This window comes from Ceratotherium simum, chromosome 40 (genome assembly GCF_057802395.1).
Source record: "Ceratotherium simum simum isolate JZ-2026a chromosome 40, ASM5780239v1, whole genome shotgun sequence".
NCBI classification, from domain to species: Eukaryota; Metazoa; Chordata; class Mammalia; order Perissodactyla; family Rhinocerotidae; genus Ceratotherium; species Ceratotherium simum.
Genome location: NC_141939.1, coordinates 7,757,139 through 7,785,126, shown reverse-complemented (window position 1 = coordinate 7,785,126; position 27,988 = coordinate 7,757,139). Strand labels below are relative to the sequence as shown.

The following is a 27,988-nucleotide window of genomic DNA, read 5'->3' as shown; positions in this document are numbered from 1 at the left end:
AGGCCAGAGCCCAGCAGACACTTCTACCCCTCTGAATCCCCCTCCCTCCTTCTAGGGTATTTGGCCCTTGCTTGAAGTAAGTAGTGACCACGTATAAACATGCCCCACATTCTCCTGGAAAGCCCTGATTTCATGCAACATTATTGTATTTATTAAGGAAGTTTGATGAATCTTTAAACAGGATTTAATTTTATATTTGTATGACTTTGTGTATAAACACACTAACAAGTCTGACAAACACTGTAATCAGTCTGATTTTTGTTCTAAAAATAAGGACACCATAATAAAAATTGCTTTTTAAAAATGGACCTTGATAGCACGTAACCATATGAGGCATAATAGCTGATTCTAAATTTCTCATACTATATAAACATAGACTTTATAAACTTTGAGCATTATAAACTATAAAGAGTCCAATACACATCTGCTGGGCTTATTTTGGTACTGAAGACTAGGACCCCCTTGAAAGCCAGGGAGGAAAGGGCTGGCAGGCCTGGGCAGTGGAGCTCCCCCTGTCTCCCTAGCCCCTCGGCGGCCCGGCGCCCACCTGCAGGAAGTGCTGCGGCTGCTGCTGCTGGGCCTGTGCGGGCTGCAGGGGCGATAGCTGGGAGGTGGGGAAGCTGGGGTGAAGCACTGCCTGTCCCATCAGCAGGATGGGGGTCGAGGCGCTGCTGCTGGTGGTGTGCACGTCTGGACTTTGAAACATGGCCTGGCTCTGTGGATACCTGGTGGGTTCACACGGGAAGAAGAAACAGACCTTTAAGGCAGCGGGGTTGGATGACACCAATAGCACAGCAACCCAAGGAAAAATAGATAGATTGGACTTCATCAAAGTTACAAACTTTTGGGCATCAAAGGACACTAACCATAGAGTGAAAAGGCAACCCAGGGAAAATATTTGCAAATCATAGATCTAATAAGAGATTGGTATCCAGAATTTAAAAAGAATTCCTATAACTCAACTACAACAACAAAAACAAACAACCTGATTAAGAAATGGGCAAAGGGCTTGAGTAGACATTTCTCTGAAGAAAGGATACTCATGGCCAAGAAACACGTGAAAAGAGGCTCAATGTCACTAGTCGTTAGGGAAGTGAAAATCAAAATCAAAATGAGATACCACTTCACACCCATTACAATGGCTATTATGAAAAAACCCAGAAACTGACAAGTGTTCGTGAGGATGTGGAGAAGCTGGAACTCTCGAGCACTGTTGCTGGGAATGTAAAATGCAGCTGCTGTGGAAAACAGCAGTGATTCCTCAAAAAATTAAACATAGAATTACCATATGATCTAGCAATTCCACTTCTGGGTACACACCCAAACGAAGTGGAAGTAGGGACTCAGATATGTTTGTACGTCATGTTCATAGCAGCATTATTCACAACAGCCAACAACCCAAGTGTCCATTGATGGATGAATGGATAAACCAAATGTGGTATATACATACAATGGACTATTATTCAGCCTGAAAAAGGAAGGAGATTCTGACACCTGCTACAACACGGATGAACATTGAGGCCATTATTCTGAGTGAAGTAGGCCAGTCACAAAAAGACAAACACTGTATGATTCCACTTAGATGAGGTATCTAGAGTAGTCAAATTCATAGAGACAGAAAGGAGAATGGTGGTTACCAGGGGCTTGGGGTAGAGGGAATGGAGAGTTAGTGTTTAATGGGTACAGAGCTTCAGTTTGGGAAGATGAAAAAGTTCTGGAGATGGATGGTGGTAATGGTTGTACAACAGTGTGAATGTACTTAGTGCCACTGCACTGTACATTTAAAATGAGTTAAAATGATATACCTTGTTATATATATTCTACCACAATAAAAAAAAAAAAAAGAAAGAGGCGTTGATGATAGTGGGCCATTACCAAGGGGCAGAGGATCGCCATTTAAGAAAGCTCTGGAGGGGTATAGTCTAGGAACAGATGTTTAAAGACACTGGTAAGTCCATTTTCATATTTTTAGAAATGTTATTTCTCTATATGGGTCATTTGTAACAGGCATTAAGGGTTCCAAACTTCCCCTGAAGATGCCTCTGCGTGTGTGGGAGGCAGATTCTGACACGCCCTAGAAGACGGAGTGTGAGGTCATGTCTGGAGGAGACGGTCGGGGAAGATGGAGAAGATACAAATTATTGGGTTGACCAAAAATGGCAGTTAGAGTTCCCAAAGGAAAGAATTTCTGTTTTTGCCTAGTTCACTGCATTTTAAGCATCTCTGGAAAGCAATGTAACAAGATTCTTTGTTTCCACTTATTTGGATCACAGGCAAAGAAAGAACAAGCAAAATCCCAAACCCAAACCAAACCCCCTTGCCTAGCTGAGCGCATCAGCAGAGAATTTAGAGGTGGTTTCCCGAAGTGCACATTCCCCACGTTCCCATCATGGGGTTTTAATCGGGATAAAATGAAATGAGGTAGGTACAGGCCCCGACCCTCAGAAATGCTCAGGAAGCAAATGCTGTTATATTATTCCTGGCTGAAGGAGGACACAGGAAGAAGGCCTTCCAGGGGATGGTCCCAGGGGATGGCTGAAGGCACGAGGGCAGCCAGGCCTAACTAGCTAGCACTGTCTCAGTGAACTTGTGACACAAATGAAACCAGTGTTTATACAAAAAGACGTCTGTGAGATGGCTCTATTGCTGCCTCATTTCAAAGGGCTAGAAAATATTTTCCAGTAGCTTTTCATGTATTCACTTCTCTGTCTCCAGTAACCTTTGTCGCTAGTAATTAAACAGCTGAGCAAAGCCGCTTCTGGTCCTGGGGCTGCGAGTGGAGAGAGACTGGGGAAGGGAGAGAGAAGACTGTGTGTCTGGGAGGGGAGGGGGCCTCACACTGGCAGGGTGTCACAGCCCCCTGCACAGCGCCGGAACCACGGATTGGGCGAGCTCAAAGCGCACCTGTGGAATCAGCTGCCGGCATCTGTACCTGCGGTCAGCTGGAGCCTCGGGAGGGCTGGGGATGGGGGATACGGCTACACTGACCTGGGGTGTGACCAAGGGTGCAGGCATTTAGACCTGTAAAGAAGTTCTCGGATGACTACAAACTAGAGATATAACCAATTGTTTCATTCAGATCCTTTTCTGAGCATGGAACGCTGACACTAAGGTTTATCTGCTGAAATGGGAAATGGAAGAAAAGCTAAGGGGAGGAGTCCTTTCAAAGGCTGTGGGCGCACTCTGACCCTGCCTTTAGCCTGAGACTCACAGGCAGATGGAAACCCTGCCAGCTGAGACCACTCAGTGCGGCTCCCGCCGCCTCCCTGCCCCTGGGGCCACCTACTTGACTTGCCGTCCAGTCCTGCCGACCTCTGAGGGCTGCCTCGCGTCACAGGACCCAGGCATCATGGGCTGGATGGGCTGGCTCAGCAACAGCCTTGCAGCAGAGGAAGAGATCAATGGGAAACCGTGATCAGCACCCAACCTGGAGACCTGCTGGCCGAGGGCAGCACCCACCCAGCCTGGCTGACCCTAATCCCCACCGGGCCTGCTCGGTTCTCAGAGACAATGAACACAGCAGGTCACTTCCTCTGGCCGTCAAGACCCTAGCCCTCTCTTGCCGCTTCATTAGCTGAGAAAAACTGCAGAGGCTTCAGACTCTGAACTCTGCCTCCATCCACAGCAGAAAGGAGAGCCGAAATGAATAGTGTAAAACTCCATCCCAGCTATCATGTTTATTTATTTATTTTTTTGTGAGGGAGATCAGCCCTGAGCTAACATCTGATGCCGATACTCCTCTTTTTTTTTGCCGAGGAAGATTGGCCCTGAGCTAACATCTGTGCCCATCTTCCTCTACTTTATATGGGACGCTGACATAGCACGGCCTGACAAGTGGTGCGTTAGTGCGCGCCCGGGATCCGAACCTGTGAACCCCGGGCCACCAAAGCGGGGCACCCGCACTTAACCACTTGCGCCACGGGGCCGTCCCCCCAGCTCTCTTTCAAACAAGGACAGTCTCCCACCTGAGCTGCCGGTCGTGGCTGAAGTCCGGGCTGGGCTGGCACTGGCTGGCATCCTGGGAGGTGGGAGCGGGTGTGGTCAGGCTCAGGGTTGGCGGGAGCACAGCCGGAGCGCTGCTGAACTGGGGCGTCAGGCTCACTGAGTGGCTGCTTCCCTGCATCATCGGCGAGCTGCTCATTGGCTTTGGACCCTGGAGCGTCATTGTAAGGAGAAAGGTGAAACTCAGACTCAACTCAGGGGTCATCTCTCCAGGAACCCTCCCCAGAACCTCTTTCTTCTCCTCACCTTGGCCCTTCCTCTGCCTTGGGACCCACTGACCATTTACTGAGTTATTCTGATCTTGTGACTGTCTTCCCCATTGGATTGTAAGCACCTCGAGGATTCTCTGAATCTCTTGGGCCTACGACAGTGCCAGGCTCTCAGAAGGCAAGCAACAAATATGCATCAAACTGAACTACCTTCTGCGTCACAAATTCCACTCCAGACGCGTGGACCTCTTTGCTGATTCTCCGACTCAGCAGGCCTACTCCTGCCTCAGGGCCTTTGCACTTGCTAATCCTTCTATGTGCAGTGCTCTTCCCCACCCCGATACCAATAAGGCTCATTCTCTCATCCCCTCAGGTCTTTGCTCAATATTATCTTCTCAGTGAGGCCTTCTCTGGCCGCCTATTGACAACTCCAACCCATCCCCTCCCTCACCAGTGTCCCTGCACCGTCATTTGTCACACTGTGATTTTCACTCGTTTGTCTCTCCCCACTTGCATCAGAGGTTCTTTTTTTCTTTTCTCTTTTGTTTGCTGCCATCCCTGGGTGCTAGAACTCAGTGCCTGGCGTGCAGTGAGTGCTCAGTAAATACGGGTGGAGTGAAATCGTAAATGAACACGGGAATGGGCTCGGTTGGCTTTTGCTGTTTGGGTTTCCCACTCTTGTTTCACTGACTGTCCATCCACATGACGGCACCCCTGTGCTTTAATTCTCAGAGCTTTTACAAAATCTTTCACCATCAGAGTGTGAATCCTTCTTCAGTTTTTTTCTTTTCCAAAATTTTCTTGGCCATTCGCACCCATTAATTTTTCTGTTGACTTTTAGAACCAAAAGGCTGCATTTTAAAGTAAAACCCTTAAATCTGGATGAAGAGGGACTAAACTCTCTCATGTAGGTACTTCTCCACGTTTTATGGTACGTGATTTGCTTGCGTTCCTGGAGCCCCTGCTAGACTAGACGCCCCGTGGGGTCAAGGGCAGCTCGTGTTCATCTTTGTTCCCCGGGGGCTGGTGAACAACAGGAGCCCCGCAGGTGTTTACTGAGCCCCCGCCTACGCGTGTAAACACAAGCAGCTGGAGGAGAGGCTGTCCCCTGCCTCCCTGTGATGTTGCAGAAGCAGGGGCTCAGAACTTCTTAATTCCACTCGATTCAAGTGCCATTTATTGACTGGTGGCCCTGTCAGATCGCAGGGTCACTGGTGGCTTGTAGTAAGCGGTAATGGCTGTGAGGGAAGGGCTTGGCAGGGAATCTGGGGGACCAGAGGAGTATGGTGGCCCTGGGGAAGGGGACAATGAATAGAAGCAGATAACCTGTGTGCTCCCACTGATAATGGCTAAAACCAGGAATGGATGATGGGGACGGAGGACACACGTATGGGGACATGCGGCTGTCAGTGTGAGCGTCTGCGATGTCGGCATCCACCTCCAACCCAGTTCAAGACCAAAGCTGAGAGTTTCAGCTGCATTAAATACTTAAGGCATTTTAACCTATTAATAGAACACAGAAGGAAACCAATACAACTTGGGGCTTCAAAGTGACTTAAAAAAACGAAAAATCCCACCACCGTAATCTAGCCCCCGTCACAGAGGAACGCACAGTATGTCTCCAGTTTGCAGAGCCGGCAGGCATCCAGTACGTCCTGGTCTGCTCTGGGGGCAAGGGCTGAGTCTGGAGACGGGCACGTTTACCTGGGTTGATCTCACACTCGAGTCTCTGAGCAGGTGCTGGTTTGTGACCTGGGCAGAGGCGATCTGCCCTGGACGCTGAGGGCTGGCCACGAGCTGGGGCTGGGCCCCTGGGGTCGACCTCTGCTGGAGCTGCTGCTGAGCCTCGGGCCGCGGGGCACTGCTGAAGCTCAGAGATACAGCTGGCTGCTGCAGAAACATCTGGAAGCAGAACAGGAATGCCTTTAAGGCTGGGCTCACGGGGCCTGCCCGGTCTGCACCTTCTTGGGAGGCCCTGTCCGCGGTAAGAGGTCAGCTGTTTTGCTCTCTCTGACCTGCCTGGAGAGCTCATTCACTCAACACGGAGACGCGGAGCACTGTGATGCCACAAGCAGAGTGCAAAGCCCGGACACAAGAGTGGGTCGGAGAGACACTGACCCCGCCTTCAAGGGGACAGCCCAGTGGTGGAGGGCTACCAGTGTGCAAGACCCTTAGACCCAGATGGTCTAGAAATAACCTGATGGACTCGTAAAGAGCCCAAGTTGGCTTATCAGTTTCTCAGTAGAAGGGAGGAATACCTTGTGAATAAAATGAATGATGCCATAATGGTGGCAGAGGGCTGGCTAACCCGTGGCGTGGGCCGCATCGTCCTGCCAGTAGGACCAGGCCCTGTGCCCGGCCTTGAATCTCTGACCAGTGACCGGCGTCTGTACCCATACTGCAGTTGGGCATCTTCAACCCAGTGCTCCCAGCTAAGACAGCAAATCTGCTCCCACTAATTAGGTGACTCTGCATTCCCAGGAAGCAAATGAGTCAGAGATGATGACATAACAAGTCCACGACTTTAGAATTATGTTCAAGAATAAGTTTGATAATCATCATGATAATCTCTGTACATTTTGTTATCTAAGATGTCTCAAACATTTTTTTTTTAAAGATTTTATTTATTTATTTTTTCCCCCCAAAGCCCCAGTAGATAGTTGTATGTCATAGCTGCACATCCTTCTAGTTGCTGTATGTGGGACGCGGCCTCAGCATGGCTGGAGAAGCGGTGCGTCAGTGCGCGCCTGGGATCTGAACCCGGGCCACCAGCAGCAGAGCGCGTGCACTTAACTGCTAAGCCATGGGGCCCGCCTGTCTCAAACATTTTAAAGGCTTAAAAAGTTAGCCTGGTAATTTTAATTTGAAAGGTTTAAGAGAATTTGATCAACTTTGTAAAGAGTGTTTAAGTGTTTATGAAACCTTGATCTATCTCATTTATAAGTTTGGTGTATTTGGCTTAAAATAATTGCTTAGAAAGATTTTACTTCTTAGGTTTATAAGTTTGCCTTGTTAGGTATTGAAATATTTTGAAAGATTTAGATATATTAAATTTGTAAATTAATGGCGTTGGTAGATAATGTTGAGTATTTACAATTTGTTAAATTTATAAGCTAATTGAATATAAATAAAAACAAGTAAAAAGCATTGCTATTTTTAGACCAAAGTAGTAGATCTGTGAATAAAATATAATCTGTATATTGACTCTAAAGGCTTAAGAAAAACAATTTTAATAATAATTTAAACCTCCGACTTGTAAGTAGCTCTTCTAACAAAAACTCCTCCTGGGCATAAACACTGATGTGATCTACGTCAGATTCTTGACTAGAGTGTTGCACTCCATTTTAGGGTTCTTCAGGAGGAAGGCTTCCTTCCTCCAGCATCTGGAGTTCTAACCCACCCCCGGTACCCGGTGCAGTAGAAGCTCATGTCCAGTACAGAACCGACAAGCCGACATCTGTCGAGTGACAGAGCGGTTCTGGAAGGCAGATGTAGAACCAGGCCAGGCAGACCCCCGGGGGAGCACTTCAGGAGCAGTTAGTTCATGCGTCTGGTTCGTAGTGGGGAAGCCATGTCCCGGAGGCCTGAGGTCGGCGGGTCCTCATCTAGTGCCCTTCCCACCACACCACTTGATCTCCCTACTTTCCAGTCACGCCTGCACCTCCTCCAGAGAAGCCTGCAGGTTTATTTATTTATTTTTTTTGGTGAGGAAGACTGGCCCTGGGCTGACATCCGTGCCCATCTTCCTCTACTTTATATGGGACGCCGCCACAGCATGGCTTGACAAGCGGTGCGTGGGTGCGCACCTGGACCTAACCTGTGAACCCCGGGCCACCGAAGCAGAGCGTGTGCACTTAACTGCTATGCCACCGGGCCGGGCCCCAGCCTGCAGTTTTGAATGAGGGCTCTTTGTCACTTGAGAAGTTAAGGAGAATTTTCTGGGTATCCATTGTCTCAGATTCAGTCGCCTTTCAGCACAGATTCAGTTTGAGGATTAGTACTTTGTGCAGTCCCAGCTACTTGTTATCACACGGCTTGTTTGCAGCACCTATGGTAACCTACGCTTCATCATTTCAGCAAAAACCCAATACTCAAACTAAAAAACAGACTTCTGGTAGGATACAGTTTACCTTCTGATTAGGGTTCAAATAAATGCAACCTGTATTTATGAGGTAGTATAATCTAGCTCAAATCAGAAATACCTTAGTTCCAACTCCAACCCCACCATGGACTAGTGGTAAGACTTGGGCAGTTTTTATAACTTTTCAAAGCCTTAGTTACCTCATTAATAAAATGGTGACATTCACAGCACATGCCTCATAAAGGACTGAGATTTGTGCTGAGACATAGTGCTCAATAAATGTTAGATGATAACAATAATATTTAAAATGAAAAAAAGGAGTTTTTGTTCCTTTGCCTCTTTGGGCATATAAAAGCTTTCTGAGGAATGAATGAGTGGAATAAATAAGTGAATGAATAAACACATAAATGAAGCTTTTGCTCAAAGAAGGGCAAACTATTTCTGCTTGTGATACGTCAGAGACTGCTTGGTCTGCTGCTCTGTCCCATTGATGTATGCTCTCTCAGGGTAGAACACTGTCCTGTTTATCTCTGCATCCCCACATAATGGGGTCTGCCGGATAGGTGGATGGAAGGATGGATGGATGGATGAATGGAAGGATGGATGGATGGAAGGATAAATGGATGGATGGATGGAAGGAATGGATGGAAGGAAGGATGGATGATGGGTGGATGGATGGGTGGATGGGTGTATAGATGGGAAAAAGGAAGGAGGGAGTTAGGGAAGGAAGAAAAGGAAGGAAAGAAGGAAGGAAAGGAAGGAAGGAAGGAAGACATCATTTGCCATTGCTACAGGTGTCCTTCCAGGCATTCGTTTAAGTAGCCAGCAGAGGGCGCGCATGCCCTCTAAAAGAAAGCAAGAGGCTGCCTTCCCTGGACTGCAGGGAGTGACAGAGCCTTTCAGCAGCACGGCTCTCCCCATGTAGCCCCTTCATGACTCCATTTAGGTGCAAACACCAACACCCTAGCAGATCCCTCCCTCATAACCCAATTTTTTTTTTTAATCACACTTAGCAAGCATCACAGGCACACATAGACTCAGTGAAAGCTCTGAGCGGATGGAGTAAAGTAGGAAAGTCCACTGAAGTTTGGATCAAGGACTTTGTGGGGGGAAACCCTGGTTTGCTGTTGTGCACATCCATGCCTCTGATTTACTGACTGACAATAAAGTAGAATTCTACGGCTTAAGAAGATGACTTGTTAAAAGGGCTCTGGGGTCAATTTTATAGAAAGCATGAGAAAAACAGTCCCCTAATTCAAGTGGAAAAAGTTAGCAGAGAAAAAAAAATACTTCCAATTTTCAAGAACAAACTAATCCTATGCTCATATGTGGTTTTTCCTTATTCTTATCTGCTTACTTTTACGAATACTTATTATTACAGAATATTTCAGAAATACACTAAATATTGTCTAATGAAACCCCATATAGCATCATGAGGCTTCAATAATTATCAACGTTTTGCCTTTCTTATTTAATCTATCCCCCCACTTTTTGAGGGGAAGAGTGGAGTAATTTTTATTTGCTTATTCTTTATGCTTGAATCACGTAGGTTTTTTTCTTTCATAACAAATATCACATTTTGGTTAAACATTTTGGAACATATTTCTTTAAATCTTTAAAACTGCAAAAATACAAGAAGGCAGACTGCTTGAGGAAATGTTCTCTGGCTTGGCTGTCTGTGGATTTCCATGATCGTTGGAAAATTCCACTGCAAAGATAAGGTCACAGCAATGAACACAGGGAAGGAGCATCCTGGAGACGGTCTGAGGGAGCTATCCCTGACAGCACTCAGGTGCTCTCTGGGCACGTGCACTTGGGGGGTTAACAAAACGCACTGGTCATGAGAAGGAGAAATCATAATGCTTCATAACAAGTGGTGCAAGAGAGAACCTTCCGTCACCCTTTATTTTAGAATTCAGCTTTAATGTTGAAAAGGCAGGAAACAGAAAAGTCCGGGCTTTGAGGAGGATGTTCACACGCCTACCTTGCTTTTAGCAGTTTCTGGCTCAATCTCCCCCTTCCTGTTAGTATAAAAATTCCATTCAAGTAATTAGAGTCAGGCAAGTTCTACCAATCCGGCCCTGGATCACTGAGAAAATATTCCAGCTGGGAATGAATAAGTAAAAAGCGACTTGGACACCCTGATGACTCCATTTCTTTTCATGTAAACGCTGCAGCCTTCTCCCCGGTCAATTTCAGGAGTGTTGCTGAAGAGGTAGGGGGAGAGGAAGGGGAGGCTTTCTCAGCACGGCCTGCTGGCACCCACATGTGTACATGCAGGCCGCGGTGAGAGTGGGCAGAGGTGGTGTCCTTGCTGGGCTCTGTCCTCTTTAAGTGAAGAGCCAGCCCTGGGCTGAGAGGGCCGTGCAGGGGCAGTGAGTGTCTGGAAAGCCCCCAGGAGCACCTCTGCGGAGCCCTGGGAGGCAGGATGGCCACTCGAGGCCTCTTCCACTGCCCAACTCTGCACCATCGCACCTTCTGCTCAGCGCACACCAGCTCAGAGCGTGGCACTCTCAAGGGGCCTGCCCATCGGAGGTGTCACTGGGTGTCCAGTGGAGGGTCTGTGTGGACAGTGAGAGGGGAAGGGGCAGGGACATGCTCCAGCCATTTTCCCCAGGGTCCTTCGGCTTCCTTCTGTCTCTCCTAGGGGGGTGCAAATGCTTAGAGCTCTCAGGGCAGACTCCGAGGTTAGCTAGAATTACATTAAAGGCTGGTCAAGAGAATGCACTTTGGACGAAAAGTGGTCCTAGACTAATGATGCAAGTGGTAAAAACTTGGTAAGAATAATTTATTCTCGAAAGAGATCCAATATATAAGGTTTTTCCTCCAAAAAGAATCTCTCAAAAGGATTCAAAGAGGTGACATCTGGGGGTCATAGTTAAAAGCTGCTGTTGCTGGAGCACGCTGAGCGCCCCCATTGGCATGCCACGAACGGGGTGGCCTGGAGGCGCCACGGTGCTGACCCACAGTCCCCAGCTCGCTTTGCTGTCCCCCTCAGGGTGCAGGGCGCAGAGAACATCATTTCCCACGTCTCCCTCCATTCATGCTTTGGAGGAGAGGAAACAGAGAGCAAAGCTGCTTCCATCCCCCTCTGTCGGCAGCCTGGGCTGGGTGCTATGAAAGCAGTCACCCAGGGGGTTTATAACCCCACAGGATGAGGGCCGGCAGCAGGGCATGGGAGTCAACCACCAAAGCCATGAATGAGAATGCAGGTGATGCGGCCACCTCATGTGCCCAGCAGAGTGAGGGGGAGAGAAGAGGATGTCATGGGAATCTCATGCTGGCCTGGAGGTGGGATGGAGGAGGTGGGGCTCATCGTGTTCTTCATCTGTGGAGGTTTCAATACGCTTAGCAAGCAGGGCTTGTTAAGATGGTACTGAGGGGCTTTGGAGAGAGTCCTGCCTGCCCTAAAAGGGTGGATGAGGACATAGCACAGAGCGGCGGGGAGGACAGGCCCACTGGCCCAGGGAGGGGCATCACCTGGACGCTGGAGTCCTGGACCAGGCACAGCTGCTCCTGGATCTTGTGCAGCTCCTCCTGCTGCCACCGGATGTTGGCCTGCAGGATCCGCGTCCGCTGCTCCAGCTGGTCTTTGATGGTCTGGAACATGCTGAACTGTGCTGAAAACTTCAAGGTGGAGACAAAAAACATAACCAGATGAAAGAGTTGTTTCAGCCTTGCAGACAGATGTGGCTGCTGTTCTGAGCGGCCCTGCCCGCTATAATTTCCAGTCCCTTATCCACCCTTTTCAGCATCCCGAATGAGTGACCCACTGCTGGGGAGCTCGGCAGTGAGCAGGGGCTGTGGCTGAGGGCTGGGAGTCCCAGGGGCCCCGGGCGAGCTTTTGTCAGGCCCAGGGGAACCTGCAGGTCTAACTTGCTGCACTGTCGTCTGGGAGGGCTGCAGAATCGAGACATGATTTTGTAAGCGGTGCTTACAAACTGATATTCCAAACTCGGTCAGGGGGACAAGTGGTTTTGGAGATGAAAGTCAAAAGCAGGGTATCAGAGAGCTCCCCCTCCTTTTTTCTCTCATCTAGGGCATGACAATTTGCATGTGACCGCTCCGCCGGCATTTTCGGGTCCTGCCATTACCCTAAATCTGATCCTGCCCAGCCGGGCTCTTCTGTAACAACTCAGGAAAGAGCTGGAATTTGCTGGTACATTTCACAGGAGGCTTGGAGGCCCCACCACCCTCCCTCACCTCCCCTGGCTCACTTGCCCCTTGTGCTTCTTGGAAATCTGTGCGAAAAAGAACTGAGGAGAAGAACAATACCATCGCCTAACATTTACCCGGAGGGTAACACCGGCAGAGCGTGACCTTGTAGCGGGAACACTGATGACTGCCTTGCACCAGAGTGCCCAGCCTCCCCTTCCTTCCACCTCTCAGTCCCTTCCTGGGCGGAGGCGGGCTTGAGGAAGATCTTGCAGGTGATCTCTGCCCCCTGTCACCTGTCTACGTTGACACAAGGTCCTCTCCTTGCAGGAACATGTGGAGAGTGGGGGATCATGAGACGGGAGTGGGGCTGGCGCTCCCTGTGCTGGCCGCCTGCCCTGGGCTCTTGAGGGCTCCCAACGACTCCCATTTCTTGAGGAAAGCGAGTTTGCTGGACTGGGGCTTCTGTTCCTTCCTCCCTTCCTCCTTCCCTCCCTCCCTCCCTTCCTCTTCTTTTTTTCCCCAATGACTTAACCTCCATTCCTTCAATCTCTATGCCAACAGTTTCTGTAATCGTTTCTTGCCCATTGCCTTTTGCAAACAGCTCCAGAGACTGTCTCTTTTCCTCTGCCCTTTGACCCCCCATATATGGAAAAGTGAAGAGACCGGGAGAGTTTAGAATACAGATAGAATACACTGGAGGATGGAGGATGGAATAACTGACTGCAGTTTGGGGAGCAGCAAAACAATAATAAAAAGAACCTGTAAGACTAATAATGGTAGGTGCTGCCTATAGAAATCTCAGTCAGAATGTAACTCATCAAAGCACTCAGGTGGGGTTCTGAAAGAGAATTCGATTGAGAAAGAAAAACAAGCATATCAGGTATTAAATTTAAAAGACAAAACATAAAAGCTTCTGTGGCAGGTTCTACAAAGTCAGGAGACGTTCAGGACTACGCCACCCACGTCCAGGAGAGGACGCTCTGGGTCATCCCATTGGCTCCGAGGGGAACAGTGAGGGACCGGGCAGCCCGTGGCGAGGGGCCGGCAGGGCGCTTCGTGAGTGTTAGTTACTTCTAATATTATTCTCCTTTTCTCCAGGCATTCCGGGACGCACAGCGTTAGTCTGTTGTTATATTCCCGACCATGGCCTTTTTGATAAAGAGATCTCCCCTAACTCAGGGACCTAGTGTGTTTAGAAACACACTACGAAGCAAAACCACCGGTTGCGCAGATAACCATTTCCCAGATTTCGGGTTTGATTTTCCCCCTTTCCCCGACAAGATGCTACGTGATAAGATCAGCGAGGAGAAAGAGAGACCATTGTGGGGTCTCACTGTTTCACGGCGGGGGGGGGGGGGCGCAGGTATGAGAACCGTCTGACTTGAAAGGTCAACATTATGCAAGAGTGTCTTAAAGAATACAGTTATAATTAAGTATAGTATGCCTCATAGACTAAGAACTGTTAACTGTTAATTAAAATGAGTTTCAATAAATGAAAAATTAGAATTCCCAAAGGGCCTTAATCACACCATTATGTATTATAAAACTTAGAAATTCTTTACTATGCAAGGTCTAGAAGTTAAAGGAATTCTCATTTCATGTGCCTTTGGATTGAGAAAGTTACGAATTTCATACTAAATGTGCCTTGGAAATTCAAGGAAAAAAATTCTTTTTTTTTGCCTAATGAGGATGAATATAGACTATTTAATTAGTTGATTCTGGATGAGTAGCTTTTATGTCCTTACACAAGCCTAACTCTGTTACGAAGCAGGTGCTTGCGTGTGTCTTCCTTACTCCAGGAGAACATTCCAGACCACTGCTAATGGGACGTATGTTCTGAAAAAGTTTTAATCATCGGAGACAGATTTGCACCAAGACAGAAGTCCACATTTGACAAGAGTGTGGCCAGTGGTACGTGTTGGTGAACCGCTGCCTGGGACGCCCCTGTGGCCAGAGAGGGGGGCAAAGCAAACATCCTATAAAGGAACTGAAGACAGAGCTCTGGCCTCAGCGGAGTGCCTGCCAGTCGGCTCAGCTGCCCTGCGTGACCACAGACTGAGTGGCCGCTATTTCCTTCAGCCTCTCGCCAGCCTCAAGCATATCAGACATTTCCAAAACTCCCTGTGAAGTGCATATATGGGTCCCTCTCCCCTGCTGACCCTCCACCTCTCCATCTGGCAACCTCCTATTCATCCTTTCAGGTCCAGCTCAGGTGTCACCTCCTCCGGGAAGCCACGTCGGACTTCCCTAGGCAGAATGTTTTCTTCTGGTTCTATAAAAACACACGGCCTGACATGGTGGTTTCTCTGTTTACATGCCCGTCTCTCCCTTGAGCTCTGAGTACTAAAAGCAAGGGCTGCAACCCTCACACTCGCTCATGGACTGACACAAACAGTAACTCACTGTTGCTGAAACAAGGAAGGAACTAATCAGCAAAGCCCTGACCCTTTTTTTTTTTTTTTAAAAACAAATGTGATATTTATAGTACTGGACTCACAGCTTCTAGATCCTCGCAGTCTTCCTATGACATTTGGCTTAATCCAGACCTGTTCTAAAATATCGTGGTCAACTCAGAGTCATAAAAAATGAGAGCAACACGGCAAAGTGGCAGAGAGGTGAACAAAGATCATTACAAGGATTGAGGAACAGACACTGGAGAAAAGAACTGGGAGAATGTACCGGGAGAAGACACGAATGGCAGGAGAGGGCAGGTGTAGGGATGAGATCATAGCTCGACGTGCCGCACCTGCACGCTGGGAGCAACATTTCCCATTTTGGGGCCTGGTTTGGTACCTAAATGCACGATACACATCGGCTCCGACGCACCCACACACTCAAGAGGACACCACGCGATTTGTCTTGGGGAAGTGCCCCTGCCAGGCTTCCCTCGCCCTGAGTCTCAGACTCACCTGTGCCATGGGGGCAGGTGGGCTCTGCAAAATGGTCTGAGGCAGTAGCTGCTGTGCAAGGTCACAGGACAACGGGGCAGGCAGGGGAGTCTGGGGAAGAGAGATGGGCTTTGTTAATGCACAGCTTCTGGGCTGTTACAGAGGGACAGGGGCGCTTCTCTCAGTTGGCTGGGTTCTCTGGCTTAAAGGAGGCCTTTCTGCACCAGAGTGAAGAGCTGACTTCTAGAAGGTGTATGTTCCCCCGGAAAAGGTAGGGTAGCAGGCTGCGCTGCCGCCCTTGCAAGGCACCGAGTCAGAGCCCACACACAGCTGGTGCCGGGCGCAGGGTGCCCTTGAGCAAGGTCCTGGAGTCACTCAGGGTCTGTGAGGCCTCCCTGCCACGGTGTGCTCTGCAAAGCTGCTGTTCCCTGCTGCAGCCTGGCAGCTCCGCTCCACTCTCTTCCCTTGCTACCTGTTCTAGACTCCGTCCTTGGTGGATCTGGTTGCTCTTCTCCCAAGTTGATAAATCCTCAGCAGTGTCATTGAGCAGTACGAGTGGGGTTGTACCAATGACCAGTGTTGGCTCTGCACGTGGTCCTTACCCTTTCTGCTGAACACCAAGGCAGAGGGACAGACATGCCATGCAGTCTATATCCATTAACTCATCCAGGCAGTGAATACTGGTGCAATTTCACCAGACTCTGCCTGGAATCTGTCAGATCCCTGGGAAGTCAGCTGAGTCATAGACCTCGATCCCTGGTGGGCAGGGGACCAGGGGGAGACAAGGTATAGAAACAAGAAATGAAACCCTCAGTGTCACTGGCCATTTAGAGTTTTTAAAAGAAAAGTAAACGGGTTCTTCTGAAGTTATTCCAAACTTCTCCCAGTCCCTAGGGACTACAAAAAGCAGCCAAAATGGGAAGTGTGACCCAGGACAACATGGGGAGGAAATGACAACAGGAGACCTTGTTTTCGTGAGAAATCCTGGGCACAGGGCTGAACCAGAGACTGGTTTTGGTCCTCCCGATTGTGCTCCCGTGCACAGCTGGGAGGAAACAGAACCGCTGCCCTCGGGGCAGAAAGAGTCATACTGACAGCCAAGTATTGGGAGAACGGCAGTCTTAGCTTACAAGCATGTCTAAAGGTGGCTGGAGAGCAAGAAAGCGGTCTTTGTCATGTTCTATTTGAAAATAAAATTTCACCAAGTTTTTCAAGCAGGGTGTGCCTAACTTTCATGGTGACAGCAAGCAGGAAGGTGGCACATTCACTCCCATCTCCAAAATGTCAGCAAGGGATGGGTATGAGGCCTTTGGCAACCATCTGGATGTAGTCCCTTTAATTCTTGGACACTCCTCCCATCTAGAGGTGGAGGTCTATGTCCCTCTCTGTGGGTGAGCTTGTGACCGCTTTCACCGAGAGGTATGGCAGAGGTGACGTTGTGGGACTCCCAAGGCTAGGTCAGAGAAAGCCATGAAGCTTCTGCCTGGCTCTCGCAGAAAGCTCCCTCTCCAGACGTTCCATTTCGGAAGTCAGTCGCCCTGCCAGGAGAAGCCTGAGGCATGGAGAGGCCCATGCAAGTCACTGGTGGAGGGTCTCAGCGGGGCCGAGCCTCCAGCCGGCCCAGCCTGGGTGCTGGACATGTGAGTGCAGACACCCCTGGCACGTGGATGTCCCAGCCCCGGCTGGCGAAGCCCCCGACACCAGCCAGCAGAGAGCAGCTGTCTCCACTGTGCCCCTTCTGACTTCCTGACCCGGAGTCTGTGAACATGAAAAACGGTGGTTGCTTTATGTGCTAAGTTTGGTGTGGTGTGTTACATGGCAACAGATAACGGAGTGCTTTACATCAGTGATTCTGCATACAGCCAGGGTGCTTCCTAAGAGGCCACTCATCCCTGACCTTCTGGAGAGGTCTGGCACATATCAGGGAGACCAAGCTTCTCAAACATTTTCACTGGAGTGAAACAGGATCCCAAAGGGAAGGACCTTGGTCATGTACCCCCAGGGGATCTGGGGGTCTGATCCCAGGTTTGAAGTTTTGAGCTTTATCTTTAAAACTCCTTTGGATTTTGTATTCTATGGATATACATCCATGTTAATTTTGGAATAAAAAAGTTTCAAATTAGTTGCCAATTAAATTACCTAGCTTCTCACCCCGCCTGCCACCCCACACTCTTAATCTCTAAGTAAAACTGGTTCTCTGGGGGTGCAGCACCGTGTCCTGTGGCCTTGCAGGCCCCAGCCACACTAGCATACCCGGTGGAGGAGTTTGGGGTCACACACATACCGGGATCGTGGCGGCCTGGCTGAGCCCCGGCACGGGGAGCTCTTGGGGCAGGGCGGCAGATCTCGGCAGAGCCGTGGAGCTGGCCTCTGCCATCAGCTTGCTGGGAGTGGCTGTAAGAAAGCGACAAGTCACCTTCCTGACTCACGTACACTAACGGCTTTCCAATCAAAAGAGGGGAACGATGAGCACGGTGTGCAGGAAACAAGGGCTTGGTTGGCATCTCTGATAAAGGAAGTCAAGCACGAATGGAAGTGGTTTCCAGAGCCACAAAAGTTCTGCCAGCTTCCAACCTCGCCTGGGAGCAGGCAGATGGCAGCAAACCGTCCCCAAGCTCCATGTCCCCACTTGGGTCAACCACCCGCCTGATCACACACCGTACCAGAGTTACCAAAACCTGGCCATGTTATCTGGTCTGCCTATCACCTGTCTGTGTCTGCTTCGTGTGGCGGTAGAGGGACCTCCAGGGAGAGGTGGAAGGCAGGAAGCCAGTGGGAAAGGAAGCAGAGCGGGAACAAGATGGCGGCTTCTGCTTCATAGGTATGGATGGCTCTGATTCTACTCAGACCTGGGGCCCTCCGGGGACGCTATAGCCCCCACCACCCAGTCCGATGGGGCGCCCACCCGTCTCCCCATCCCTGGAATCACACTCACAGGTGGGTTCTGACATGGCCGTGTGCGAGGATTTGTGGGAACTTCTTGAGGATGCTGATGGCGAGTGACTGGTGTTAAGGCCTGAGGTGCCCACGTCAAGTGCGTTAAAGTGCTGCTGGGGCTCCAGGCTCGAGCCCTTGTCCTGAAACACACACAAGGTCCACATTTCAGCATCGAGATTATGGGAATGAATTACGTGACTTTAGTTCTCCTCTAAATATGTGGAAAAAGCTGGAGGGGATTGAGAGAAATACTGTAACTGTTTGGAGATAATTCCAAACACATTCTGGTTCAGTATTTATACATATACGTAATCTAGACATCTTTGAGGCTTGTAGCCTATAAGCAGTATTACGCTTTCTCACCTTGTGTTTTGATTTTTTGGATTTTTATAACTGACTTTGCATTTTATTTTTTCCTTAAAATTGTCACCTCACTGCCCAGAATCTTGATTTGCCTACAAGGGGGGGAAGAGGCAGGTTCTAGAAATAAGGTTGCTGGTGGTAGTGGATCGTTAACAGGCCAATGAAACAAATGCCTTTGGACTCTTCCGGGCACTTCCCAGACTGTCTCCCCACCGCTCCTCCCCCTGCAGCCTCAGGGCCCGGGGTGAGAACAGGCAAAGGGCCAATGGTCTCCTATCCTTTGACCCCTGGATCCTAACCGATCCTGGCTCCCAGGGTCCCTCTGCCTCAAGTACAGGGTGATGAGAAGGCAACTGTGACTTTCCAACCCTGAGGAGCCATCTTCCATCCTGCCCGGCTTAGGTGTCATAAGCGAAGGAAAACAGAGGTTATGATCATTTTTAAGCTAAAGAAGAAACATAACACTTACTGTCCTGAGCCATGCTCCCACCTAGCCTTAGAAGGATGGTGACATTCCTGGCAGCCACTGGGCTGCTTGGACAGGCTGTTCTATGGCCCATGGTCTCAGGTCTTAAATCCCTGGGTGTGAGTCTACGTGGCTCTTCTGTCTTTTGAGTCAAGCTCCAGTGAGGGTGGACACCATGCGTGTGCCCACGTAGGGCTGAAATGATTGACATGTGACGCACGTCACACGGGGTCCCTTAGAGTGGGGTCCCCGGCCCACAGCCGTTGGCGAGTCGTGTGCCCTTGGTCAGCAGAGATAAACTCGGGAAGTGAGACTAAGCACTGGGACACTGTACAGCCATCTGACATAGCCGCACGTCACATCCAAGTGTGGGGATGTGCATTTTATAGAAGCATCGGTCAGCGACAGATTGGAAATTTAAAAACCAAATGGTCTATCACCAACGATAGTTTGAAAAGCATTGTCCTGGAGCTCTTAATTTCAAAGGGGCTTCTTAACCTGGCAGCTTGAGATTGTATTTGTGTGTTTATTCGTCTGTGCATGTTTATGAGAAGTTCCACTGGACCCCAGGATTCCCAATCAATAACGAGTAACCGACTGGATGATACACAGGGTGTGTTTTTCAGCCGTGATGTATGGCGTGTCTAACACTTGCCTATTAACAGCTTAATTTCTCTGTTCTCGGACATGATACATGACACATTACGTGACAGAGCTGGGTAATAAACACTTCCATAAACAATGACAGGTTCATCGTATCAGTATACTGGTGATGAATCACCATGTGACCCGTCACCACGTAGCACACCAGCAGGGGAGGCTCGGCAAAGACACTGCCTGCTCTCATCTTTAAAGGTGATTTCTTCCTCCTTCCAACTCAGTCCTCGATGGACCAGAGATGCTTTTGCTGGACCATTGCTGCTGTGTCAGCCTCTGGCCAAAGACTCTGGATTCTAGGTCACTGGGCAGCCTAGAACTTGAACCATATTTCATCAATTCTAAGAGGCACTTTCCTGCCCTCATTTTGACATATCTGATATTGGGATGTGTCCTTCAACTGATGAAAAGAAATCCTTATTTCACAGATTGATTGGCAGCATTTTCTCTTTCTTAGCGGGAGATAAAATAATGGTGGGTCTTAGTTGGTGGCTTCTTAGCTTTGATGAAATACAACACTCCCTCCCTTTCTTGCTTTCTCTCCCAACATTCGTGTCTGCTTGAAGAATGACCTTTGAGGAACAGGGCTCTGGTCTACTTGCACGTTTCCCTCATGTTGTCTGACACACCAGGAGCAGAGACGGGGAAGCCTGGCCAGAGGGGACCCGAGAGCTAAGGCTGGAGAGGGGAAGGAGGTGTGGGCTTTGTGAAGGGGAAGACCTCTCAACAGTGGCGCTCCCTGACACGAAGCTGGCTCCAACATGGCTGTTAACTAAGCCCCCAGACACAGAAATAGAAAGTGCACTTTGGAGGGTGTGCGACATGGAGGGTGTGCGAGGGGCAGTCTACTCGGGATGCCTGAGTCCTGGAAGCAGTGCAACAGCACTTAGGCTAAGGGAAGACAGGGGCCCTGGAATTATTCCACTCCTCAACGGGACGATGGAATAACCCCCGAGCCTTTTATCTGTGGGAGAGAGACAAAGTGGACTTATTGGAGCCATTCCTGTGAGGTTGGAAAGTCGCCACGCATGCTTTGGGTCCAAAAGTGGTTTCTAAGCCAGCTCTGCAAGTTCTCATCCTCGGGGCCCTTGGGTATGTTCGCTACATTCTCTGTGTGCTCTGGGCCTCATCTGAAGGATGAGGAGCTAACAGCGCCCACCTCTCAGGACCGTCCCAAGGGGTAAAGTCTCGAATACCTGAGAACCACATTGAATAGTCCTGGGAATATAGCAGGAGCTCGATAAATATGATCTGCTGTTTTTATTTAAACAACTCGTGGAAGGTTCTATGTAGCCACACTTTGCCTCTATCCATCTGGCGGGGATCAGCATACCTTTAGTGCCACGGGGTGGATGGCCTCGGATGGCGGGTCTTCCAAAGCCAGCTCCTGCCTCCTTTCTACCCGGACGTCTGCGTAACTGATCAGGAAATCAAGAGACCACAGCTGGAGGCGGGACATTCCAGATGACAGCAGCAAAGAGGGCTCCATGACACATTGAGGTTCCCTACGCAATACCCCACCCAGAATAGTCACCACAACGTCCTGGTACTTGTTTGAGGAAGGAGTTTCATTCCGTGCCTAAATTCTACTGGAGTGACTTCTAATGTGACATTCAGAATATTTTCCTTTCCAGGATGTTTTTATTCCCTGCTCCTTCACTTATCCTTTTTCCCCCCGAAACCTCCACACGTAATTGTCTTTAGAAACATATTTTCATCTATAGGATAAGCCTCAGCCTTCAAATAATTAGAAGCCTTTCTTAAAACCTACTCAGTCTAGACTGTGCGTAAGGAGAAGTGACACATAACTTTTTTAGGAATGACAACCTTCAGAAAGCTTTCTCTCAAACAAACGTAGATCTGGACCCAGACCGCTGATCAGCCTATGGACCCACTTTTAAACAGCATAGGTCATCAATTCAGTGTGGTGGTGGCCGAAGTGACCCAGCTCTGGCTTTTGCCTCATGTATGGAGATGCTGAGTGAGGGGCCTTGGGAAGTCCGGTGGCTCTTGGGCCTCCCGAATGCTTGTTACCTATTTACTCACCAGTGCACTCCCTACTTCCTCTGAGAGTTTCTTTCTAGGATCTGGGAGGTGGAGGAGGGAGAGGAAGAGCAGGGTCAAGCTGAGTCTGAAGAACAAGGTATTGACGATGTCCAGCCTTCCCTGGGGACACAGGGACCCTCTGGCAGAGGCCCAGGCTGAGTGACAGTAGTAGGTGGGACTGGCCATGGAATCAGAAACCACTGGCTGCTGACGTGCCCAAGGGTGGGCTGGGAAGCCAAGATCAAGTCCCTGAGGGTGGGCGTGCACTGTGATGATGAGGGTCACTGGCCGAGAAAGACCAGCACTTCTCCTCTCTCCCCACTTACTAAAGAGTGACCGACTTGTTGACTATATATATGCAGGTGTGTGTGCACGTATGTGTGTCCGGTCTCTATCCGTGTATCTGTCTACCCGCCTACCTACCTATCTATTATCTATCTATCACCGATCTCTCATGTATATACATAAAATGCAATATGTACGTATAGTATCTACATGTATGTATATGTTCGTATATATGTATGTATGTATCTATCCATCATCTATCTATCTATCCATCTATCATCTACCTGTTACGTATACAGTCGTGCGTCACTTAACGACGGGGACACATTCTAAGAAATGCATTGTTAGGTGATTTTGTCATGGTACGAACATCCCAGACGGTACTTACATAAACCTAGATGGTGTAGTCTACTACACACCTAGGCTGTACGGTACTAATCGTATGGGACCACCGTCGTATATGCGGTTTGTCATTGACCAAAATGTCGTTATGTGGCGCATGACTGTATATATAAAATGCAGTCCTTCTAACCCTTCTTTCTTTGCTCTCCTCAAATGCTCTTCTCTAGACCAGTTTAAAACTGATTTATGTTCTTAAAATTTCTGTAGTCAGGGGAAAGAAACGAATGACATTTCTGCTTTACCTTTGGGAACTGTGGCCCTACAAAGGCTGCGTCTATGAAATGCTGGATATGCTGCCTCCCTTGGAAGCCCTGCTCACCACACTGGGCTGAGGGCTCCTCGAGGCCACCAGGACCTGCCAGGAGCCCTCTCCCACTGGCAGCCTCGCTCTTTTCCCAAAACTGCCTCAGTCGCCAGCAGGGGTTTTTAAAGCATTAAAAATAAATGGGACTATGTCTTTGAGTTATTTAGAGGAAAATTTTAATTTTCCTCTCAAAACAGCAACAAGGGACGGCTGGGGATGGATAGAGATGAGGGGAAAATATGTAAGTAGGTCAGTGAAGCAGTAAATTGCTAAGTAATATCCTGGCAGCCTGAGAGAGCTCATCAGGCATTCCGAGGGGCCTGACTGAACACTGGAAGGAAGTGAGCCTGGGAGAACGGAGCTGGGTGTGTACGTGGGGAGGAGGCGAGCTCTGCTGATTATTCTGTTAACTGCAGAGGACGGCCTGGGCCCCGCTGAAGAATTCCAGCCCGGGGCTTGCTCCTCACAGACAGGGGTGACCTGAGGTGGCCGGGCCCTGACGGAGCCGTCGGGGCCTCGGCCGCCCTCCCGCCCCGAGCCGCACCTGACGACCGAGTGCGTGCACACGATGAACTCGGGCTTGGAGTTCCACTGGTGGTAGGTGATGTAGTAGTGAGTCTGCAGCCAAATCCACTGCTGGCCTTTGGTCAGAAACCGGTAGCAACACGACTTCCCTTTGCCAAACTGCATCACTGTTGGTAGAAAATGGAGTCTGCACGTAACGAATGTTAACATGAAATGACCTCTTCCCCAGAAGTTATTGTTAAAAATACAAGCTTTCAAAAAGACAACGCCAAACATTGTTCATTTCCTCAGTGGCTCTGTATTTTAAGTGACTACCAGGATAATGGTAAACGATAATGAATTCTTAAACAACGGAAGAACCGTCCACACGCTTTCCCAAATGCTCAAAAGCTTAAGAGATCCTCAAATCAGGGCAGATGCAGACAGGTTCTCAAACTGGAGGTCTGATTAAAAAGAGGCCCAGGGGCCGGCCCCGTGGCTTAGCGGTTAAGTGCGCGCGCTCCACTACTGGCGGCCCGGGTTCGGATCCCAGGCGCGCACCGACGCACTGCTTCTCCAGCCATGCTGAGGCCGCGTCCCACATACAGCAACTAGAAGGATGTGCAACTATCTACTGGGGGACTTTGGGGAAAAAAAAAGGAGGAGGATTGGCAATGGATGTTAGCTCAGAGCCGGTCTTCCTCAGCAAAACAAAGAGGATTAGCATGGATGTTAGCTCAGGGCTGATCTTCCTCACGAAAAAAAAAAAAAAAAAAGAGGCCCGGGTTTTCCTGGTGCGCGTCTGCCTGTCACAGGTGGAGCTGTCTATGGAGCCACAGGAGCCAAGCTTGAGGGAGACACTCCAGACACCCGGAGAATTCCACCGAAATAGACCCGACAGCCACAACCTCTGGACGCTCTGCGGCTGTCAGCCAGCAGTTCATCCTAGTCTGCATGCTTCTAAAAGAGAGTCGGCTACAGATGCCTTCCACCCCAGGCCCCATGGCCGCAGGGCTCCCACAGTTATGTCTGTGGTGGGCTGCTCTGGTGGTGTCCAGAACAGACTGGATGCTGTTGGTTTATCATCCTGGGGGAGGCAGAAAGCTGGACTGTCGGTCCAAGGAAGGAGAACAATTTGGGTTTTATTGCCTCAGGGCCTGGAATTTAGCACCTCTTTACGCAAATGGTTAAGTGAAATCATAACTAGGAAACTAAAGCTACAAAAAGAGCTACTAACTTGGAGAATGTGACATCTGAAGAGGAGAGAAGACCAGCTGAGTAAGGGCATGGGCTGGACAGAGCAAGAGTGTCTTGTCGGACCCTCTGGGCAGGTCCTTCAGATGTGAAGGTAAGTCTACAATCAGGGTGGCCGTTCTATGTGAGAAGAGTCAGAAGCAGCCATAGGCTCAAAGTAGCCATGCTTCTCAGATTTTCCTGTGCCCATGAATCACTTGGGGATTTTGTTACAATGGATGTTCTGACTCCGTAGGCCTGGTGGGGGGAGCCCGAGGTCTAGCAAACTCCTCGTGATGTCCATGCTGCCACTCAAGAACCACAGTTTGAGAAGCAAGGGGCTAAAGTTTTAAAGATTAGCCTTAAATTCTAACAGCAGATCCTGATGGAACTCAAGCCCGTTCTTCCGTCAACAAGAAAGGCAGAGAAGCGCAAGTTGTAATGGGTACTACAGACAGGGTATCCATCAAGAGCCAGTGCTGGTGGTCAATCACGCAGCAGGATCCATGGGTCGATGTTACTACCGATGTTCTTGTTCCAAGCTAGAACTTGGCACTGAAAGTATGGCTTTAAATGGTTAATTCTTGCCTCTCGCTAAGTGAGAACCCAGGTATGCTTGCAATTCTCCCTCCCCCACACCATGAGTCCTGCCTCCCAGACCTTTGCTGGCTTGTTCCCCTCTTTGGTGGCAGACAGCCTTCCCTGACCAGCACCCCCCACCGCCCCCAGCTGGGTGAGGGACCCTCCTCTGAGCCCCCCAGTATCCTGTGTGCGTCCCCTTCCACGCACCGACAACATCCTATAAAGTCACTTATGTCTGCTTTTCCATCAGACCTTGCTCCTGCAAGGCAGCAAGGCAATTCTGATCCTCTTTACGTCCCGGGCCTAGCTCAGCATCTGGCCTGTAGTTTGTGACTACTACGTGTCTGCTGACTAACGACCAGTTATGTGAATTCAGTATTTTGTCTTTGAGATGTATTGTCTAACCTAAAAAAAAATGACCAGCATTTTAGCTAAAGCGAAATGACTTAGCTTTCTCAAGTAAGATTAAATAGCTTGCATATCTGAGGGATACCAGGACGGTGCTGGGCGGGCGTGGGGTAGGCAGGGCAAAGGCAATTCCAGGCGAAAACGCAACACGAGGGTGAACCAGATAGGGACCTCCACCACAAATCCTAGGCCATTCAGAGAAAACCAAGTCCTCTGCCTCAGAAAGAAACCAAGTCATAAGCACACTTCCAGGGCCAAGCGTCCTGCTGTCAGGGCTCCGTGGAGACAGCTGGAGGCCCTGCGGTGCGGGGCTGGGTGTGCGGTACTCACAGTGCTGGTGGCACCTGGCCAGGAGCTCCAGATCATCGATGTGGTAGTAGTCATAGCCCGAGGTTCCCAGAACTTCAAAAGGCAGGTATCCTATGATGGGTGGGGCTCTGCCAAGGACAACGGGACCATTCATCAGGGACGAAGGACACGGCAGGACTCACCGTGGTGGCCACGCCTCAAGGCGGAGGGTACAGTTTACACGTCTAATGATCAACACGGAGGCCTCATTTCTCAAGAACAAGGCAGGAAAATAACTTTGCAGTGGTCAAAACTGGAGAGGCCGTGTTTTCCAAAGTGCTCAAATTTTTTGACATTTATATATTCTGTTCCCCTGGCATAACCTGGCCCAAATAATAATAAACTTTATCACTACTGAATAATTAAAAAGGCCTCGAGACTGGGTCAGCCCAAACCCAAAGTGTAATAAAAAATTAAAGGGTGAGGAGAGGAGATTTCGAGTTCTCAAACTGTGAAAAATGTTAAAAAAGCAAAAAAGGAAGGGCTGGCCCTGTGGCATAGCGGTTAAGGGCGCGTGCTCCGCTGCAGCGGCCTGGGTTTGGATCCTGGGCACGCACGACACACCGCTTGTCAGGCCATGCTGTGGCGGCGTCCCATATAAAGTGGAGGAAGATGGGCACCTATATTAGCCCAGGGCCAATCTTCCTCAGCAAAAAGAGGAGGATTGGCATGGATGTTAGCTCAGGGCTGATCTTCCTCACACACACAAAAAATAAATTAAAAAAAGAAGATTGTGCTAAAGGGACAAAAGGGTGTTGAAAGATTAAGATGAGAAGTTTCTCTGACATCAGCTCCTGCCTTACAGGGAGCTGGAAGAAGGTCCCAAGTGGGTGGAGGGGTATTCCAAAGATGTCCCCGGCTGCGGCGTCTGGCTCTCCTGAGATGGTCCGACCCAAGCCCAGAACATACCCACAGGAGGGGCGAATGCAGGCGAAGGGAAACCTCACCCTTGGCTGGGAACCACTTTTCCTCCTGCCAGAAAGTCCTTCTCCTCGAAGGGACCAGGCTCAACTTTTCTCTCCCAAGGAGAGCAGGCCTCATGCACACAAACACTTGAAAAGGACCCAACCCAAATATGTTTTTCTTTTCACAAACCTGTGATCCAGAAATAAAAATTTCCATTCCAAGCTATGCCTTGAAGTGAATTCCTCCAAAGGTTCGTCAACTATGCACATTTCCTGTATCAGAAGGGAAAAAAGTTACTCGGGGTGCCAGATGCTCACCCTAGCTATGTTCAAGAATGAATGCATGGTGGGTAACAGAAGTTAAAATCGTTCAGAGCAAGTCTCCAAGTTGTGTGGGCCTGAAACTCATCATCTGTAGCTAATTTCGGTATTAGCTGATACTAAATTTATTTCACAAGCTGGGGAAAAATACCTAGGAGCCAAAATGTCACACCACTCCCTTCCCATTATCTAGAAGTGTGGTAAACATGTGGAGAATGGCTTTTCCTCTGAATCTGAGTTACTAATTTAACTCAACATTCATGCCATAGATGTTAAAGCAATCACAGACGGAAGAACACAGACAAACTCTCAGTTTTGACACTCAGTTCTCACCTATGTGAGCCCTGAGTGCTATTCATGTCGCCGTGAATGGCAGGAAGGTTTACAGAGGTACAAAAGAGCATGTCTGCAGGCTGAATGGCAGTTGATGCTGCCTGCAAACAAAATAGCTCGTAGGAGCCGGACTCGGGGGAAAGAGCCCGTGGGCTGTCACAGGTACAGAAACCAGACGTTTTAAATCCTCAAAGTCAGTGACAACTTCATTGTAATTTTATTCTTTCCAGTGAAGACAATTGACTATAAATGTGACTCAATCGTCAAGGTTCTGCATGGTAAGTTCTCTCCCAGGTACTTGCCTTTAAGAACTGTGGTGTCGCCAGACGAACGGTGGCGATGAAGCAGACCTCCTTTCCTAGCGGCACCCCGAGAGGCCTTGAAAGGGCGCTGTCGAAGCCGTTACATGAGGGGCTGGGCGCTGGGGCAGGAGGGAGGAGACACAGGTTAGCCCCGTCTGGTGCAGCAGCCAAAGCCTCCGTGGCAGTGCTGTAAGCCAGTGGCGGGCTCAGGGCTTCATGTATATTAACTTATTTCATTCTTTTTTTTTTTTTAA

The 27,988-nt window shown here is 49.3% G+C and overlaps 1 protein-coding gene across 1 annotated transcript in view; it reads right to left on the bottom strand.

The window, feature by feature from the left end:
* The window catches only part of NPAS2 (neuronal PAS domain protein 2), a 160,161-nt gene that overhangs the window by 2,699 nt on the left and 129,474 nt on the right, over positions 1-27,988 (bottom strand). The window contains exons 8-20 of the mRNA XM_087426230.1: positions 27,735-27,853; positions 26,969-27,051; positions 25,856-25,962; positions 23,343-23,490; positions 21,095-21,179; positions 18,274-18,415; positions 17,623-17,732; positions 15,360-15,449; positions 11,773-11,919; positions 5,916-6,113; positions 3,966-4,153; positions 3,287-3,379; positions 548-725 (exon numbers count right to left, since the gene is read on the bottom strand). Coding sequence (XP_087282356.1) covers positions 548-725; positions 3,287-3,379; positions 3,966-4,153; positions 5,916-6,113; positions 11,773-11,919; positions 15,360-15,449; positions 17,623-17,732; positions 18,274-18,415; positions 21,095-21,179; positions 23,343-23,490; positions 25,856-25,962; positions 26,969-27,051; positions 27,735-27,853 — 1,688 coding nt within the window. The remainder of the gene's footprint in view (positions 1-547; positions 726-3,286; positions 3,380-3,965; positions 4,154-5,915; positions 6,114-11,772; positions 11,920-15,359; positions 15,450-17,622; positions 17,733-18,273; positions 18,416-21,094; positions 21,180-23,342; positions 23,491-25,855; positions 25,963-26,968; positions 27,052-27,734; positions 27,854-27,988) is intronic.